This window comes from Bactrocera dorsalis, chromosome 3 (genome assembly GCF_023373825.1).
Source record: "Bactrocera dorsalis isolate Fly_Bdor chromosome 3, ASM2337382v1, whole genome shotgun sequence".
NCBI lineage: Eukaryota > Metazoa > Arthropoda > Insecta > Diptera > Tephritidae > Bactrocera > Bactrocera dorsalis.
The window spans coordinates 43932751-43951755 of record NC_064305.1 but is presented as its reverse complement, the minus strand read 5'-3'; the positions used below and the strand labels follow the sequence as shown (position 1 = coordinate 43951755).

The 19005-nt window shown below is 39.6% G+C and overlaps 3 protein-coding genes across 19 annotated transcripts in view; 1 reads left to right on the top strand and 2 right to left on the bottom strand.

Moving 5' to 3' along the window:
• The window catches only part of LOC105232674 (phosphatidylinositol phosphatase PTPRQ), an 862901-nt gene that overhangs the window by 113519 nt on the left and 730377 nt on the right, over positions 1–19005 (bottom strand). The gene's annotated exons all lie outside the window — the stretch shown is intronic.
• Positions 1–19005, top strand: part of LOC125777143 (uncharacterized) — a 537355-nt gene that overhangs the window by 15121 nt on the left and 503229 nt on the right. The window lies entirely within an intron of this gene.
• On the bottom strand, positions 11491–17508 carry LOC125777126 (uncharacterized). Its single transcript, XM_049451329.1, has 2 exons — positions 14627–17508; positions 11491–14546 (listed from the first exon to the last, which is right to left on the bottom strand). Exon 2 carries the CDS (start codon positions 14069–14071, stop codon positions 12494–12496), a length of 1578 nt encoding a protein of 525 aa, XP_049307286.1. The 5' UTR covers positions 14072–14546; positions 14627–17508; the 3' UTR covers positions 11491–12493.

Genomic DNA, 19005 nt, shown 5'->3' with positions numbered 1-19005 from the left:
CAATATCATCATTCGTGTTGTTCAGTGCATCGTCTACAGGTATGTCATCGTCGTTGGTAGTACACACTAATTCACATGGCTCTTGCAACTGCTTCTTGCTTAAATTTTCGATGGTGCCGCCGCAGTCTTCTTCACCTTAATCTTCATCGGACACCTGACCTTCATCGGGCGGCTCCAGGTATACTTTATCAATATCTTCATCGTCACACTAAACTCTCTAGGTAATTTCGAAATATCTAATAATATAAACAAATCAATATATGTACTAGCAGGGTATTTGCACCAACGTAACGTATACGTCAGAGCAGAGCCGGAACTAGCTGCTTCAGCGCCTGTGGCAACAACCTTGCTTGCGCTCTTACCATATAGTATAATGGAAACCGATGTTGTCCAAATCAAAAATCATATATTTACAAGTGAAAGAACGTACATCTTATTTTCAATAATAATTTATACAAGGATCGCTTATATCGTTCAGAATAATACTTTTCTGGATTTCGCCTCTGCAAATAAATCGATTATTTTATCGAAATTGAGACGTGTTGTAGTATCCCTCTCAATCGACAAAATAGAGATATTCGCCAACCGTTCCTGGCCTAAAGAGGAACGAAGATAAGATTTGATGAGTTTTAGCTTACTAAAAGAACGCTCGCAAGTAGCCGTCGTAACAGGCATGCATAAGAATATTCTCAGTGCTGTTGTTATGTTCGGATATACATCCTCGAGCGACAGATCGAATATTTTTTCTAATACATTCAAATGGTTCATGTCTGTGGCTTCACTCATCAGCGTCGTTGCTTGAAATTTGAAACTTTAAATTTCTGATGAAAATTCATGCGGATCCAAGTCATCAAGATATTTGATAGCGAGATCTGCCGCTGTTTTGGTGAGTTCAGTAACACTGGTGTTCACAATTGCTTGACCGCTCAAAAATGCGAAATCATCGGCAACTTCATTTAAAGCGATGAACCGGGTATTCATTTGGGCAATCATAAGATCAAGAACTTGGATCAATCCTGCTTTGAAATGAGTTTGGGCACTTATATATGGAGATTCATCTTTCGCTTTTTCTCCCGGCATCATTTTCTTTGGTCGTTTTCGAGTATCTTGGAAATCTGGTGTTACTTGCAACTGTTCAGCTGTCACAATTGATGATTGCAAAATTGTTGTGAAGAAAGTCTCTCGGTATATGGTTAATTGTGACAGCAATCCTTTTATCATTTTTGCGGCACGAGCAATATCGAGTTTTTTGTCTTGCAGTGCGAGGTTGACACGATTGATTTGCGATAGAAGCGAATCCCAAAACTTCAGTAGTACTATGAATTCGAAGGTTTGTATCGACTTGAGAAGAGACTTGGCTTGTACTATTGTATCGTCTGTCTGATGATCACCTTCTGTCATTTTTTTTAGTATTTCCACAACAGTAGGCAGTTGAGAATTCAGGGCGTGCACGGCATTAGCTTTTGATGACCACCGCGTGTCACAGGTTCCTTTCAACGTTTTTTTTAGTTCTGCTTGCAAAAATTTCCAACGAGTTGCCGATCCAACAAAAAAATTGTACGTTTGTTGGATGATACCAAAAAAATCACGTTGGCAGCATTGACCCCAATCAAATTTAGGCTATGAGTAGTACATGGAATAAACCGAGCATTCACGTTCGAAGCTAATATTCTCGACCGCACACCTTTATATTTGCCTGCCATATTAGCTCCGTTGTCATAAGACTATCCTCGTACATTTTCAATGTCTAGCCCATCTTTTCTTAATTTATCAAGAATTTCTCCCGAAAGACCTTCACCGGTTTTTTCTTCGGTGTTAATAAACGTGATGAAGCTTTCTTCAATTGTACATTTCTTGTTTTCGATTTTAACGTACCGAATTATTTGAACCATCTAATCTTTGTGAGAAATGTCGGTCGTACAATCGAAGAGGATTGAGAAATATTTAGCTGCTTTTATGTCGCTAATTATATGTGATTGCACTTGCTGGGCAGCCAAATTGATCAATTCGTTTTGAATCGCCGGTGAAAAATATGAGATTGTGCCTTTATTGTGTGTCTCGATATGTTTTTTTATTGTGGCATCATAGTGGCTAATCAATTCAATAGTGTTCAAAAACTTTCCACAGTCTGGTCGCCCAATTACTTCACTGCTACCTCTAAGGGCGTCGTTGTTTTTGACGCAGTGGAAAATTGCATCGAGTATCACTTTTAAAATATGTCGCCACTTTGCTGTTGTTCCTGTGTACTTTCTCACCATTTGTCATAGTTCGAGTAAACCAAGCGCTTTGCCATTACACCATGCGGCTTGTGGAATACGCAAGTGTGGGGAGCGGAGATCAATCGCGCGCCGCGCACTTTCCACTCACGTTCGCTCGGCTATGAGTCGAGCGACTCCGAGCCGAGCCGGAAGAACATACCGTATATTAGGAATCAACCCAGTGTTTCTAAAGAATTGCATTTACATTTTGCAATCTCTCCGTCACTAGTCATCTGTGCTCAACCTGAGTGAGTTGCGCTTTGACCGGAAATACTACCAATTTTTGTTTTTCAAATGGCACCAACATATTTTTTCCTTGATTTTGGAATAGGAACTAATTATCCTATACAATAACGTAAAACGACTAATGGCAAGTTTCCATGGATATTATAAATAGGAACCTTGATGTGTAGTTGATATTGCTAGATTAGGATACAATTTTCAAATACTGTTTTCTTGGAATTTATGCACATTGTATATTATTCTAGAGGGGAATGAATGTTTATTCCAAAACTGAAGAAAAAACATGTATGTGTCGTTTGAAAGACAAAAATTGATAGTATTTCCGGCTAAACCGGAAGTTATACCGAAAATCAGAAAGCACCTTCCGATAGTCCTCATTGTCTATGGAAAACAAAATCTACAATTTGCACAATTTTACATCATTGCATCATATGTTGTTGAAAAAAGCATGCATTTTGTCACCTGGATCACAGATGAACACAGATTGTGGCTGACTGGCCTATAGCACAACACACGGCACGGCCGGCAGTGGGCACAGAAACAGGACTGACAGACTCGCACTAATAGCGTGGCGCCCCCGATTTCTGGAATAGCACGTCCACAGGTGCCCTTGCTTTGTGCGCGCCTCGCGACGATTACATTCGGACTGGCACGTGTGGTACTGCCGCATTGCTGCCCACTGCACTGGCTCTGGCGCTGCAGTTTTTTCGGTCCGTTCGCGCCCTATGTCTCTTGTTTCGCCCGACGTGGGTGACGCGCCAGTTTCAGACAGTAGCTCTTTCGGACGCTCAGCAACCGATATTTCGTTAGGCGTATGTAGGCTCAACCTACGTTGCGCCTCTGCGACTGTTGCGCCCGTGGCGGGTGCCACCTTCGCCACGCCCTAGTTACGGCTCTGACGGTCAGAGCAATAAAAATTTTAATCAGACACTAGTAAAACACGATAACTTGTAAGTTTTTATTTCGCACTATTTGTCTACACATATTTTTTAGTAATACTACATACATTATTTTTTTTAGTTGCACGCAAGTAAAAAATATATACTTACTTTTTGGCCTTTGCCCTTCTCGACATTTTTCTTGTTTTCGATATACACACAAAACCAAACTAACGCCAAAGCATCTATTCACAAGCAAAACTTAACTGCAACTGACGCAAACTTAATCGTACCGCTTAAGAAGAGATTATGTTGCATTTTAAATTAAATTTGCATTAGCCATTTTTTTACGGCAAATAAAGAAGGGCTGTGCTGTCATGACGTCTACGTCACATTGGTCCTGAATGGGTTAAATTGTACACTTGAAAACAACCGCATATCATGAAGCATAAATAATATGCTAGAATAATGTAACATATACATATTTAGTTATTTAAGATAGTTTCCTAAAATAATATAAAAGTAACGAAGATACAAAATAAAAATCAGAATGCATAAATTCCACCTCGATGCAAGTCTTTTATTGCTCCCACCAGCGGTAAGGTTTGTTAGAAAGTATTAACATTTGGTTCTTTGAGCCGTATAAAGAAATCGGCCAAAATTAAAAAGTCCTGTATGAAGGCAATATTCAAGATACTGGTAAAATAAAAAAAAAGAATGTAAGCGAGGTGTATATTCCCGCATAGTAAACTGAGTGAGCCTGATATTACTTATAGTTCTCTTCAGCCTGATGTGCGTGCTGTTAGAAGAATTTATCATAGAAGAATCACCCGATTTTTTTTTACCGATTTCACTCGGATTTAAATAGTTCCAATCTTTTATCTATCTTTTATATATTTTCTGAAACTAAGGAAGAAACAGCAGAAGTAATAGAGGAAGACAAAGTTGAAGTTGGAGAAGAATTCTTTGAAGAATTTCATGAACTTTTAATAACTGAATACTAACTAACTAAATACGCCAACCAAAACTACTCAAGCCTCTGTGTACCAAATGTCTGGACCCCAGTATCTATAACTGACTTTTTATCGAAAATATCGTTCAATGTGTGAGATATATAATTTAAATTCATACATAATCCTTTCCTGACAATAGTAACTCTCGGTATCAAAAATGGGTTGAAACGGGTAAATACTTCCCTGAGCCGATATATGCTGGTCAATATTTGAGTTACTTCAATGAAAATTACATAACATGTTCTACTCACTCAACAGCATATCTTTATGCCTAAAATACAATCCGACGAAAACTTGACCTAGCTATCCCTATATGGGATATAACTATTACCAGGATTTTCGAACATCTGGCTAACTTTACTCCATATGATTGGTGATTGCATGTTAAGGTACTTTAATGAAACCCGGGGAATAATGTTTTAGTATGTGGCATGATAATAGTTAATATTTACGTCCTTCGTCGTTGCGAGTTCGTCTTCAACTTACTACGTATATTATTGTATGTTGTCTTGCTGATGCTTTTTCTTTGTGCGACAGCCGTCGCTTAACCCTTTTTTGCCCACATTTATATTCCTGCAACAAAGTATCACGTAACTACTATATTATTAAAATGCCGAACAAATCTTTTCGGATCAATATGTCAATTAGCAAATACCTAATATAAAGATTGCGCATATATCCATTAATATTTCAGTAATTTTTATGAAATTGAGAGAGCGCGAGGAACGAAAGGAAATCGTATTGCGATGATTGCTTTACATAAGTGTGGAAAAAAAATCTAGAGAAAATTATGAGCTTTTCATAAAGCTTAATATTTTGAGAATGTCTGATTACATCACTACTGATGATCAAATAAAACACGCCTATTATTATTATTATGGAATATCTGGGCAGTCTATACGTAGTCGATATGCGGCAGAGAACGTAAAATAATAGAGAAGGTTCAAGATTCGGGATATTTCACTTTTGGGATACTTACTGTTTTGGATGAGCGTGTTTCACCACATTTAACACCAGGGGACACGAAAATAGTAGAATTGAGCATTTTCAGTGTTAAATGAGAAAAGTTGTGCTATTTCCGATCTTAAGGAATGTATGCTTACAGATTCGCTTATCTACAATGCGCAAACGACTCTGCATATACATACTGTGCCCAAAAAATAAGGTGACATTCGAATTTACACTGCGCGCGTCGAAGGATTTAGAGAATTATTTTTTTTTAGGTTGGTAATACTATCAGTCACATTTACGTAAAATTTCATGCCAAAATATTCATTAGTGTTTGAGATACGTGTCGTTTTGTTGAGCAAAGAATTTGCATTAAATTTTGTTTACGGAATACGTTGAGGATGGTGCAGAAAGCCTTTGGTGATGAGACTATGTCTAAAAAAAAATTTTACAAGTGGTATAGTGAGTTCCAAGCCGGCCGTGAACGTGTCGAAGACGAAGAGCGTACATGGCGATCATCAACCTCAGCCGACGAAGCTCACGTTCAATAAATCAAAGATTTGGTGTTGAAAAACCGTCGATTAACAATTAGAGACCTTGCTGATGAAGTTGGCATATCGGAAGGGTCAGCCAATACCATTTTTAAGGATGTTTTGGGCCTCAAGCGCGTCAAATCTCGACTGGTACCGAAAACATTGAATTTTTTGGAAAAAAGGCGTCGCGTTGAAGTGTGTGAAACGATGCTTTCCGAATACCAGGGTGTCATGAGATGCATTATAACTGGCGATGAGACTTGTATCTATGCTTACTACCCCAAAACAACTGATCAATCGAGCGAATATCGTGCCAAAAGGGAGCTGAGACCAAAAAAATCGCGCCAAAGTCGCTCAAAAATCAAGGTCATGTTGACTGTTTTCTTCGATTATCGTGGTGTGCATTATGTATTCCTTCCAACCGGTCAAACAGTCAACAAGGAATATTATTTGAACGTTATGCGTGGTTTGCGTAACGCTATCCGCCTAAAAAGGGCAGAATTGTGTAAAGACAATTCTTGGTTTTTACACCACGATAATACACCATCCCATACTGCCGTCGTAATTCGTGATCATTTCGCCAAAAACTCAACCCATATTGTTCCGTAACCACCGTATTCACCTGATCTGGCGTCGTGCAACTTCTGGCTGTTCACCAAGCTCAAAAGACCGCTCCGGGGACACCGTTTTTATACGATAGAGGAGATTCAAGCCGCAGCGAAGACGGAAGGAGGCCATCCCATGATTACAACCAGTGTTTCGAAGATTGGAAAATCCGTTGGCATAAGTGCATTGCATCGGGAGGGGATTACTTTGAAGGGGATGAAATTGATTTGGAAAAATAAATAAATAATTTCCAAAATAAATACAATGTCACCTTATTTTTTGGACACAGGTATGTATGAATATTTTCTATATATTTTATATCAAAGCACACAAGCATACACGTACAAATTGAACTATTTTGAATTCCTTAACATCTTTGGAAATATATAATAAAGTCATGCATGCATTATTACCTAAATATTTAATCAATGTAGGTTTAATAAGTTATATATTTACATATTATATTTATTTGCTGGGCAGTATATGTTTGATGACATATTAAAAGACCAAGCGGTCGCGCATATTCATATACATATGTAGGTAATTATGTATGCATGTAAGCAAATATGACAGACGATACGTAAAATATTTGTAAATTTGTCTACACAAAACTGTGTATGTAAATGTGTACACTTATTGCTTCATGCGAAATCTCCGTTGTCACGGGCATCCAATGGCTGAAGCTCACGTTTTGTCGAAGAGCCAATGTGTCGAAGAACTGACGCGGCGACAAAGCGTTGCAACATAGTGTTGTTGTTAGAAAATCCTTTTTTGCCCTCAGTAAGGCTAGCCTCTCATTAGTGTTGGGGCTCTTGATGGGCCACTGCCCTGTTGGCATACATGCTGTAAGATTGGGAATCTTACCGGACGCCATATACAGAAGCTGCTTGGAATAAGACGCGATAGAAACTAGCCAGAACTTCCTTCTTGACCGTCCCGCGTTTGGGAGATCAATATTTAGACACTTGGGGCACATACCTTCAGACATCCCACCGAACTGCGGGCATAGAAATTAAGCGCCTTTGCAAATTTGTATTGGCTACCGATCTTTAAGTCCGAACACGGGAGTTCTATTTTCAATGGCTTCACAAACCACTACATCTGTTAGTCCACGTGCGATCTCTGATCAGCCATCTAATCTAGCATAGAAAATCCTAGCTGTGCCGAATGAAACTAACAAACGCCGATTGTCATCGCTTCCTTTGCCGCTCGAACAGCTTCGCCAACAAGCTATCTTAAATACATATGCATGTGTTGGGACACAATTGTTTTCTATAGACATCGTTGTAGCGCAGCCAGTTTCGACTTCACACTATTAAGTTTTATACACAGTATATACAGTAGAAAACCTTTTCGTGGTAGCTTTCTGGGGGCTGAATAGCGTTCATCTTGGATTTTCAGTGGTAGCAACGCAGTGCTGTATATATTGAGGTAGTAAACACGTAGCAAATTTATTTTATTAAATAACAAAAACTATAAATATTGTTGCTTAATGTAAAGGGAAATTATTTATTAATGATATATATGTAGGATAGCTCACGTTGAGCCTCCAAATGACGAGTATAGCGTACGGCCAACCTGACCGATATAAAGGAAACGTAGCGGACTCGCTAAGTCCGGTCTGCTGTAACCAATGGCTGATGCACACCAATAGAATTGGATCAACTTCGCTGTTTCAATAGAATTCACTTTATTTTATCTCACTTTAGCCAACTTCACAAACTATCAATGCTTTCTTTAAATAACTGCTACTTTACAATATACTTGGATGCTTAATACACTTCACAATAGAAAATACTTATTAACAAAGCTTGTGCTTAAACTTTACAGGTCGCCGTCCGCTATGCAAGTGTCGTCCGTTATTAGTTTTTTTCCGTTCGCGTCCCCTTTTCGTTCAGTCAGTGTTGTCGCGTGTCAAAAATGTCCAGTCCGCACGGTTGCATTTCTTAGTCCTACAACCCGGCCATTCCTGACTACTTATTCGCCTCGAATAATGCTACCACCTTTTCATATAGTCCACAGCGGTCGATGTTGTTTTAGGTCCCTCATTATTTCCAACCCTTTCTACTTCATATCGACCGTGTTTTAATCGTTTAGTTACTTTGTAAGGTCCTAAGAATTTAGGTCGTAACTTCATTCCGTTACCAAATTGTGTTCGTTTGATTGCGACCAAATCATTAATGTTATATTCTATTGCCTTTTTACGTTTTCTATTAAATGACTTCATATTCTCTTCTTGAATTTTCTGTATGTTTTCTTTGGCTATTTCACGTAACTTATCACGTTCATCGTTTAACTCCATAATTGCTTCGTTTTCTAAAATTTCGTTTAAGTCAAGGTCTTCTTTTACCCGCATGTCACAACCTGTTAAAATCTTAAATGGGGCCTGTTTTGTACTTCGATTTGGGGAATTATTTATAAATCGCTGAACCTTCCCGATATACTTGTACCACTGTGAAGTATTCGGATGAGATAACTTAGCTAACATTGGTATTACTACCCTATGTATTCGTTCCACTTGTCCGTTTCCTCTGGGCACCCCCGTCGTAATGAGTAAATGCCGAATACTGTTATTATCGCAATAACTTTTAAACGCTTGTGAAGTGAACGCTGATCCCCTATCAGATATAATTCTACGCGGGTTGCCGAAAATGTCAGCTTGTTTCGAAAGCCTATCTATAACCACCTCCGCGCTTGTATCTTTTGTTGGGTAGAGCCACACAAATTTTGTAAACGCGTCGATCACAACTAAAATATATTTGTACTGTTTCCCGGTCGTTGTCATCGGACCTACATGATCAATGTGAAATGTCCCTAAGGGATAATCTTCTTTCTCAATTGGCGACAATAATCCTTCCATTTTGCCACACTTTGTGTTCATTATTAAACATTCGACACAGCTGCTTACTATATTTCTGACCTTTCCCTCGAGCCCTGGAATGTAGTAGTATTTCCCTACACAATCGCATGTCTTTTTAATTGAAAAATGCCCTTGCTTATGTGCTAACAAAATGATCTCGTTCTCCATTTGTTTAGGTACCACAATTAGTTCCTTTGCCGGATCCTTGTACAATATGTCACGAGAGATAAAAAAGTCTTCGTAAGAACTGTTTTCCAATATTTTCCGAATTGCCCGCGCCCATTCATCCTTTTCCTGTGCCTCTTTTAATCTGTGCTGTAACGATTCATCTACTAACATACACGCTAACCTACTTAAAGCATCGACATGCTTCATTTTAGATCCTGACCTATGTTCCATAGTATAATTAAATTCTTGCAAAAACATTGCCCATCTAGCTACTCGTGGCGGAACGTCTTTCTTCCTTAATGTCATAGCAAATGCGTTGCAATCCGTTACAATTTTGAATTCCAAACCTAATAAATAAACTCTCCATTTCTTTAGTGCGTTGACGATGCACTATGGTCGGAAATTTCATTTCGTTGGCCAAAAGTCAAAATTTTTGCAGTCCCGAAGTATGTTGCGGTTTCTGAAATCTGGTAGTCAACGCTCCAAAACAACCAAAAATGAATTTTGTTGTTGTAATATGCAATTCACCGTTATTCGGTGAGTCATCAAAGTTGAATTTGTTTGCTTCATTTGTAAACATAATTGCGTTCGGTGTTTTATAGTGCTTACTTCAATTGCTTGTTAAAGCTGAAAACGAAGCGTGTTAAATAAAAGTTTAAATGGAACACGAAGGTGATGGTAAGTTTATTAATTTTGTAAAATATAATACTCAAAAGTTGGATACTCTAAAAAATAAAATAACTTTTTCCAAAAGTCTTTAACATTTTGGAATTTATTTTATTTTTTAAGTTTGAGTAAGCTTAACACATTTTGTTTAGGAGTGTTAAGCATAAGATTAAAAACCAAAATTACTTTGAAGTGTTTAGTTTTTGAAAATGTTTATCTCGATTTGCGGTTTTTTGCGGTTTTTGAGTAAATTTTTTTTTTCAGTCGTCATTTGTTTACAGAATTCAGCAGTTTTTGATATTTGGTTGAAAAGAGTATATCCGGAATGAGTTGTGGAAAGAACTAAGTCTTCATGTTGATGTTCTGAAAGCAGGTGGTTGTGGTTCCACAAATGACGGCAACACGTCGCGAAGAGAATTTACGGAATATGATAAATTTTCGAAAATTTTAGGAGTAGACACTGAATTAATATTTCGAATGAGAATAATATTAATATGTTTATCTTGTCAATTTTCCCTAAATTTGGATAAATTTGAAGAGTATTGCTTTCAAACTGGTCAATTATATCAAAGCAAGTACCCCTGGTTGCCAATGACTCCCACAGTACATAAAGTTATAGTTCACTCAAAGCAAATAATGCAGAATACACCACTTCCTGTTGGTTACTTCGGAGAGGATGCAGCTGAGTCACGAAACAAAATATATAAAAGCGACAGACTGCACCATGCACGTAAGACTAGCAGCATTGATAATCTTTTCGATGTATTTCATAGAGCTCTTGACACATCGGATCCATTAATTTCATCTCTTCGCTTAAATACACGTGTGCGCCAAAGGAAGCGTTTAACGCTGCCACTAGAAGTAAAGGAATTATTGTATTGTGAGGATATCGGTGAAACATGTGCGACTGAGAATTTAGAAAATATGGATGGCGACGCGGACGATTATCCAGAAGAACTTGAACAGGAAAATACATTTTTGGATAATGAATTGTTTTTAAATTAAAGAGTTTAATAAAATTTTAATATTTTCGTAAATACGTGTGTAAATTATATTTTCAATTTCCAGAAACAACATATTTACTCGTAAGTATCGTATATTTTTACATTTAGAACTAAAAAAATAAAAACTCAGAAAGAAAAGAAACAAAAATTTTATGTAAAATTTTTTTTTAATTTTAATTCTAAATGTTGATAATTAAAAAAAAAATATTATTTTAAACAAAAACACTTAAATTATACTGCAACTTCAAATTCCAGTTAAAAATTCCGTTATTTTAAGTTTTAATAGTTTTGGCCAAGAAAAGTGATGTTTCCGACCATAGTGCGATGGCGAGTACTTCAAGTTCATAAGAATGGTAGTTCTCTTCCGCTGAACTTGTTTTCTGGCTCATGAATTGCACTGGATGATATGATTCATCCTCTGCCGTCTTTTGCAACATTACCGCCCCATACCCGTGCTTTGATGCATCTGTATGAACTTCCGTAATTGCATTTGGATTATATAATTCTAAAACTGGAGATCGTGATAGTGAGGACTTAAGTTGCTCGAAAGCAATCGCCTGCTCTTCCTCCCACTTGAAATGTTGATCTTTTCTCAAAAGATCTGATAATGGCTTAGCCACTAGCGCATAGTTTTGAATAAATCTCCGAAAGTATGATGTTAACCCTAAAAACTGTTGAATGGCTTTCTTGTCTCTAGGTGGCTTGAAAGCTTTAACCGCTCTGGTTTTCTCATCAGACGGACGAATTGTGCTATCTTCGATTACATACCCCAAAAAATTTACTTTACGCTTCAAAAAATTACACTTTTTCCACTTAATTTGTAGCCCAGCATCTGATGCTACTCTAAGAACTTTCTTTAGTTTTATTAACCCCTCTTCCTCGTCTGTGGATGGAATAATTAAATCATCCATATAAGTGACTACACTTCCCTCATCTTTTAGGTCTTTAAAAATCGAATGGATAAATCTACAGAATACCGCTGGTGAATTTGAGATACCAAACGGCACGAATTTAAATTCAAATTGGCCTTTCATTGTTACAAACGATGTATATTTTCTAGAACTTTCTTCGACAGGAACATGCAAAAATCCATTAGCCAAAAAAAACTTTATGTCCCTGGAGCTTCTCGACTACCTCGTCAATTAATGTCATTGGAAAATTATCGCGCAGAATTTTCTCATTTAATTTGCGATAATCGCAACATAAACGTTTTGATTTATCTTTTTTAGACACAAGCACAATCGGCGACGCGTAATCGGATACGCTTGAAGTAATAATACCCTCATCTAGCCATTGCTTTACTTGAGCATCTACGATTATTTGGTCTTGAAATGATACACATCGTCCTTTAAAACAATTTTCATTTCTACCGGGGAAAATTTGATTCTTTTTGGCTCATATTGAGCAATCAGCTTTTCCACTTCTAACATTTTTCCCTTATCGAGATGTGACAAATCATACGTTGATTCCGGCTCCTGCTCATCTATACAAATCATACTAAAAGCTGCTATTTCTGCCTCTTCTGCAATTTTACGATTATACTTTTTGTTTTCCTCCTGACAAATATCTGGTTTATCCTTCCTTAGAAACCTATCGCTCTCCTCGCCAACAATTAAATCGACTTGACCCAAAATTGAACGTCCTATTAATGCCGGATATTGAAGATCCCTATTGTTGACAATATGAAAAATGATATTTATCTCAATATCATCTACTTTAGCTCTGGTTTCGAAACTACCTAGCGTGACCACTTCTGAATTACCGATTCCGCCTAACACTCTTTTATCTTTGTTTGGCTTAACTTTAAGATTAAGTTTTTCGACTGTATCTACCCTTATCAAACACAAACGACTACCTGTATCAACTAACGAAGGAAAAATTACATTCCCTACTTTTACCATTTTAAACTTTAGACCAAAATCTGCCTCTGAAGGTTTGAACGCTACTTCGGTAATTGTATTTAAATTGTCTCTTCCCCCTTTCGTTTGAACTGTCGGACATTCGTTGCGTTTATGGCCGACTTTGTTGCACTTGTAACATCTAAATTGTTGACTTGTGCAATCCTTTGCTATATGCGAAGTTTCGCCACATTTGAAACATGCGCGGTTTAGAATTGTACGTTGAGTATTTTCCTTCCTATCTTCCTTAATACTAACTCTGTTTTCAACTTCCACCTTTAGTTTATATTTAATTTTCTCATAAATTTTTATTTGCTCTTTTAATTCCCTTATATTCCTTGCTTGGTATAAAACCGACTTGTTCAATTTTGAATCGGGAATCCCTAGTATAAAATATTCTATTACGCTGGCTTCCTCCAGTTTTACCCGTTTCCCTATTTCCATTAAGGCATATAAAAATTCAATAAATGTCTCGTTATGTCTCTTTTGACGATTCCTTAAAAGCCTATGTGCCTCAGCTGATGAAAATGATGTTTCGAATTCGTCAATTAAAGCTTGTTTCAAAGATATCCAATCACGGATACCGGTTTGACTTCGAATAAATGCCCTAGCAGCTCCTCTGAGAAGCTGTTTTGCGTAAATAAATTTATGAATTTCCGACCAGCCTACTATATGTGCGTTTTCTTCAAAAGATTCTGCCCATTGATTTACTTCCTGCCCGTCTGTACCGTTAAATGACGCTAAACTTTCTTCAATTTCCCTAAATGTAAAATGAGGAACCGTGGCTGGCACCGGACCTTTACCCAACACACTTTCACAAAGCGGTTCCACTGATTCGACCTCACTCTCGCTTTCGTCGTCATCGTTTAGAAGACCGTAGTGTGTCAGAAGTCTGTCTCGTAATTCCTTCTTGCGTCCATTTGTCGGTAGCCCTGCTTCTTTTAACCTTTCTTTTAACATTGTCACTGTCATGTTTAATATGGTCTGAGCCTCCATTTTGAGTACTCCTTTACAATATTCAATAAAACAATACAATGATATAAGTATTATGACCTTATGTTACAATGTTAATTTAATAAAAATTAATTTAAATTTATAATATAGAAATAAATTATAAGCAATTTAAAAAACTTAATAATATGAACGTAACCTGTAATCCTCGATGTACGCTGCCGTTGCCAATACACTTTTCACCGCTTCACGCCGACTCTGCTGCTGCAACCCGTTCGTTGCCAACTTGATCGTAACGCGTAACGCTCGCTGTCTGTTACGCCTATGCACCTGTGTTGCCGTATCCACTGCTTCTGTTGCGCTATTGCGGCGCAACCGTTTTGATGAATGTTTCGCTTGACAACCAGAACTGTCCCCGATTAATGTGTTGCCGATTCTGCTGCGCTGTTGCGGCGCAACCGTTTTCACACACTGCTCGTTTCCACACACTGCTCGTTTGAAAACACGGGCCAACCGCAACCTATGCGTTGCCGATTCTGTTGCGCTGTTACGGCGCAACCGTTTTCACACACTCGTTCGAAACCGCGAGCCAACTGCAACCTATGCGTTGCCGATTCTGCTGCGTTGTTGCGGCGCAACCGTTTTCACACTGCTCGTTCGAAACCACGAGCCAACTGCAACCTATGCGTTGCCGATTCTGCTGCGCTGTTGCGGCGCAACCGTTTTCACACTGCTCGTTCGAAACCACGAGCCAACCGCAACCTGTTTGTTGCCGACTTGTTGCTGACGCTCAACCTCGCTGATTGTTACACTTGTGTACGTGTGTTGCCGTCGATCTTGTACTCTTCGCTGTTTCTGATGCGCTATTGCGGCGCAACCGTTTCGCTGTATGCTTGTTTGCCGACGCAAACCAACTCCAACTTGATTGTTGTACACGTACCGTAACGTCGCTGCTTGCTATGCTTCTATAAAACTCTTGCACTCTTCGCTGATTCTGATGCGTTATTGCGGCGCAACCGTTTCGCTATTTGTTTGTTTGCCGACGCAAACCAACTCCGACTTGATTGTTGTATGTATATGTAGGTACCGTAACGTGATATGCTTCTAGAACTGTACTCTTGCACTATAACTGTACCTCACCTGTATTTATAACTGCTTCCACACTAGAACTGTATTTATAACTGCTTCCGACGCTCACGTTTGACTCGCTGCTCTACCGAGTCTCGATCGAATGCTAGATGCTGCTGCCTCCGAGTTGTTCTGCAGTGCACAATACCGCCAAATAAAATTAAGCTGAGCTGAGCCGAGACAATAGCCAAATGCAAGAATATGCCCTCAATTCGTCGGTTGAGCCCCCAATTTGTAGGATAGCTCACGTTGAGCCTCCAAATGACGAGTATAGCGTACGGCCAACCTGACCGATATAAAGGAAACGTAGCGGACTCGCTAAGTCCGGTCTGCTGTAACCAATGGCTGATGCACACCAATAGAATTGGATCAACTTCGCTGTTTCAATAGAATTCACTTTATTTTATCTCACTTTAGCCAACTTCACAAACTATCAATGCTTTCTTTAAATAACTGCTACTTTACAATATACTTGGATGCTTAATACACTTCACGATAGAAAATACTTATTAACAAAGCTTGTGCTTAAACTTTACAGGTCGCCGTCCGCTATGCAAGTGTCGTCCGTTATTAGTTTTTTTCCGTTCGCGTCCCCTTTTCGTTCAGTCAGTGTTGTCGCGTGTCAAAAATGTCCAGTCCGCACGGTTGCATTTCTTAGTCCTACATATATTTACTAATGTGTGCAATATTTCGCCCATAAAAATATCATTTACTGATATTCAGATATTCTTTTTGTAGTGAGTTCTTAATAATAAAATGCAGCTCTGTTTTTAGATTTCTCGGTGGTGAGTTTTCTTCTGAATGTATTTGTTTACATTTGACCGACAGAAAACATAAAAGAAGCTGATTTTCTAAGCTAATATCGTTTTTTATCTTAAAATTCGCTTATTTTATTTAATTAAATTATTTGCAAAATTGTATTCATATATCTAAATGCGAATTCCACATACTTTTCTTTTGTAACGGCTAATCAATTTGTATATGTATATCAAACGAAAGTTTACCGCCCAAGACTGTTTCTTTTTGCATGCAAAATTTAAGAAATTCTTGAAGCGTGTTTAACACTTGTTAAAATAAAAAGAACTTACATAACAAGTAACATCTCAGTAAAATTTAAAAAACATGCCAAGTGGTTCAAAATAATCACTTAAACAACGCAAACACTTAAATTACATAATATCTGTTAAAGCGCTGGCCATCAAACTTTAAAATGTATATGTAGCTTAATTTCTAACACAACACCCTAATTACCATGAAAGTAGCAAAAAAAAGTGTTACACAAAGCCCTAAGATTTTCTAGAGTTGAATATATGTATGTAAACAAAGTAAAGCTTTATTACTGTATATACTGAGGTTTTATATACAGCTGACTCTGTTTCGTTTTCTTCTTTCTGTGCTTACCACCGAACCACACTTGACGACAGCGACGCTACGCTATTCTCCGCTAAAATGGTACTTCTTGAAGTGACAACATGCAGACAACCAATCACAGCACAATCAACGGCTGATGCAATAATGATGAACTTAGTCTTGTGCTGAAATTTCCGAGACTGTATACCCATACACTCGTACACGCATTCCAACAACCACACACTATTAGGGTGCGCCGACAATTCCCACGACAACCGGTTCAACGCACCGGAATTGACTCGAATTTCATCCGAACAAGGGCTGTTCTTTCGGCGATCTAACCCCGTTTGGATCGGTGAGTACTAATTTGTGTGTGTCGTCATTGGAGCAACGCCTTGCAGCAGGGTTGCTCCGTATCCTCCTGACTCGTGCTGGCATTAAGTCCAACCCGGGCCCGGAGGAATTTTTCTGCTGCGTCTGCGCTAAAAGTCTCCATCCAAACTGCACCTCGGTCAGGTGTAACACATGCAATGGATGGAGCCATCTTAAGACCTGTTCAGGCCTTAAGACCCACAGGGAGTGGACCACGCGTTACGTGGCCCCATGTTGCCTACGCAATACTGCGACACAAGGCTCTATGGCTGTGCAATCTGCACACAGTTCGCGCGCCGCGCCGCCACTCAATCAGAGTGGCCAACCGAGGACCTCTACGGTCAGGAGCTCAACCAGGCAACATAGCTCCCACTCTGACTTGTCCCCCCCCAACCTTCATCCCGCTCCAATCCTCGTGCGAGAACCAATCAGCAACTCTTGGTTCCTCGCACAGTCTGTTCCGTGTGTCAGGCCGTCATACGTCGGAATTTCACATCAGTTAAGTGCAATTCTTGTGCTGGCTGGTGTCACTTCCTGACGTGTTCCGGCCTGCGCACCACACGTGAGTGGAGTGATTTCTACGTTGCCCCATGCTGCAGGAGTCTGCCTCCGCAACTCACAACAGAGGCGTCGCCATCCAACACCCCAGTGCGACAACCGCCCCTGCGGTTTCTGCAGCTGCAACAAACACCACCAACACGTCACTCCCTCACCCGCAGGATCACCCACGGACACCCGCGACAAACCAGACTTCTCCAATTCAACTGCAACGGACTCCAGAGTAAGATCGAGGAGATAGTTGCACTCATGAATCGGGAACGTGTATCGATAGCTGCGGTCCAAGAAACCAAGTTAAACAGCCGCTCAGATCTTCTGAGTTGTGCAGGTTTCAACGTTATACGTAAAGATCGCGAGCGAGATAGTGGTGGTGGCCTAGCTTTCATATTGCACAACACCGTGCAGTATCGTCAAATCGAAGAAGACATCGACCCCAGGGATACTACCCTAGAATGTCAGGGCATAGCTATCCGGTCAGGCGATGTCGAGCTCAAAATATTTAATATATACATCCCCCCAGTTACATGTTGCCCTACTGGATATCACCCTAAGATAGGTGCACTACTTCGTGGTGAAAACCGTATGGTACTAGGCGACTTTAACGCGCACCACGATCTTTGGCATTCCTGCCTGTCGAATGATCGTATAGAGCTGGTGGAACAGATTGACGACTCGACATTCTGCACAATGAATGACGAAGCCCCCACCAGAGTTATGGGCACCTGTATCAGCTCGCCCGATATTACCATTGCTAGCGGTGGTCTGATAAATAGCATAACCTGGCGACCTATGCTAACTCTCGCATCAGACCATCTGCCCATAATTATCTCGATCGAGAAGCCTCCTGATTTCGTTTCTGTGGACAACCGTACCTTCATTAACTTTAAAAAAGCTAATTGGGTCGGCTTCACAGAATTTACCGAGAGCACCTTCAACGCTCTACCCATTCCTATGGACGTATGCGTTGACGAGCGACAATTCCACAAGGTGATCACAGCAGCTACCACTCGCTTCATCCCGGCTGGAAGAATAGCGGAAATCCGCCCCAATTTCCCAACCGAAGCAGCAGTTCTAGCAAAGTGCACAGCACCACCACAGCACTTAGCGTCATAAACGCCCAGATAGTTCGTGGCCTCAACCAGAAACCACCCTGCAAAAGAACTATCCTCGTAGCGTTGGGCCTGTCAAAAGCTTTTGACACGGTCAATCTAACAACGCTACTGCAGGATGGTGTCCTCTCCCCGCTACTGTTTAATTTCTATATCTCGAAACTTCCCCAACCACCAGAGGGAGTTTCCATAACCTCGTATGCAGATGACTGCACGATATTGACGTCGGGCGATGGAATCGATGGCATGTGTTCGAAAGTAAACGGCTACCTCTCCGACCTTTCTCGTTTCCTCACTGCACGAAACCTCCAACTTTCACCCACCAAATCCACAGCGACCTAATTCACAAACTGGACGAAGGAGTATAGACTTGAACTTAATATTGCAGTCGATGGCGTCAAAATTCCGACTGGGTTATTGACAAGATTTTAGGCGTAACCCTCGATAGTCTATGCTCCTTCT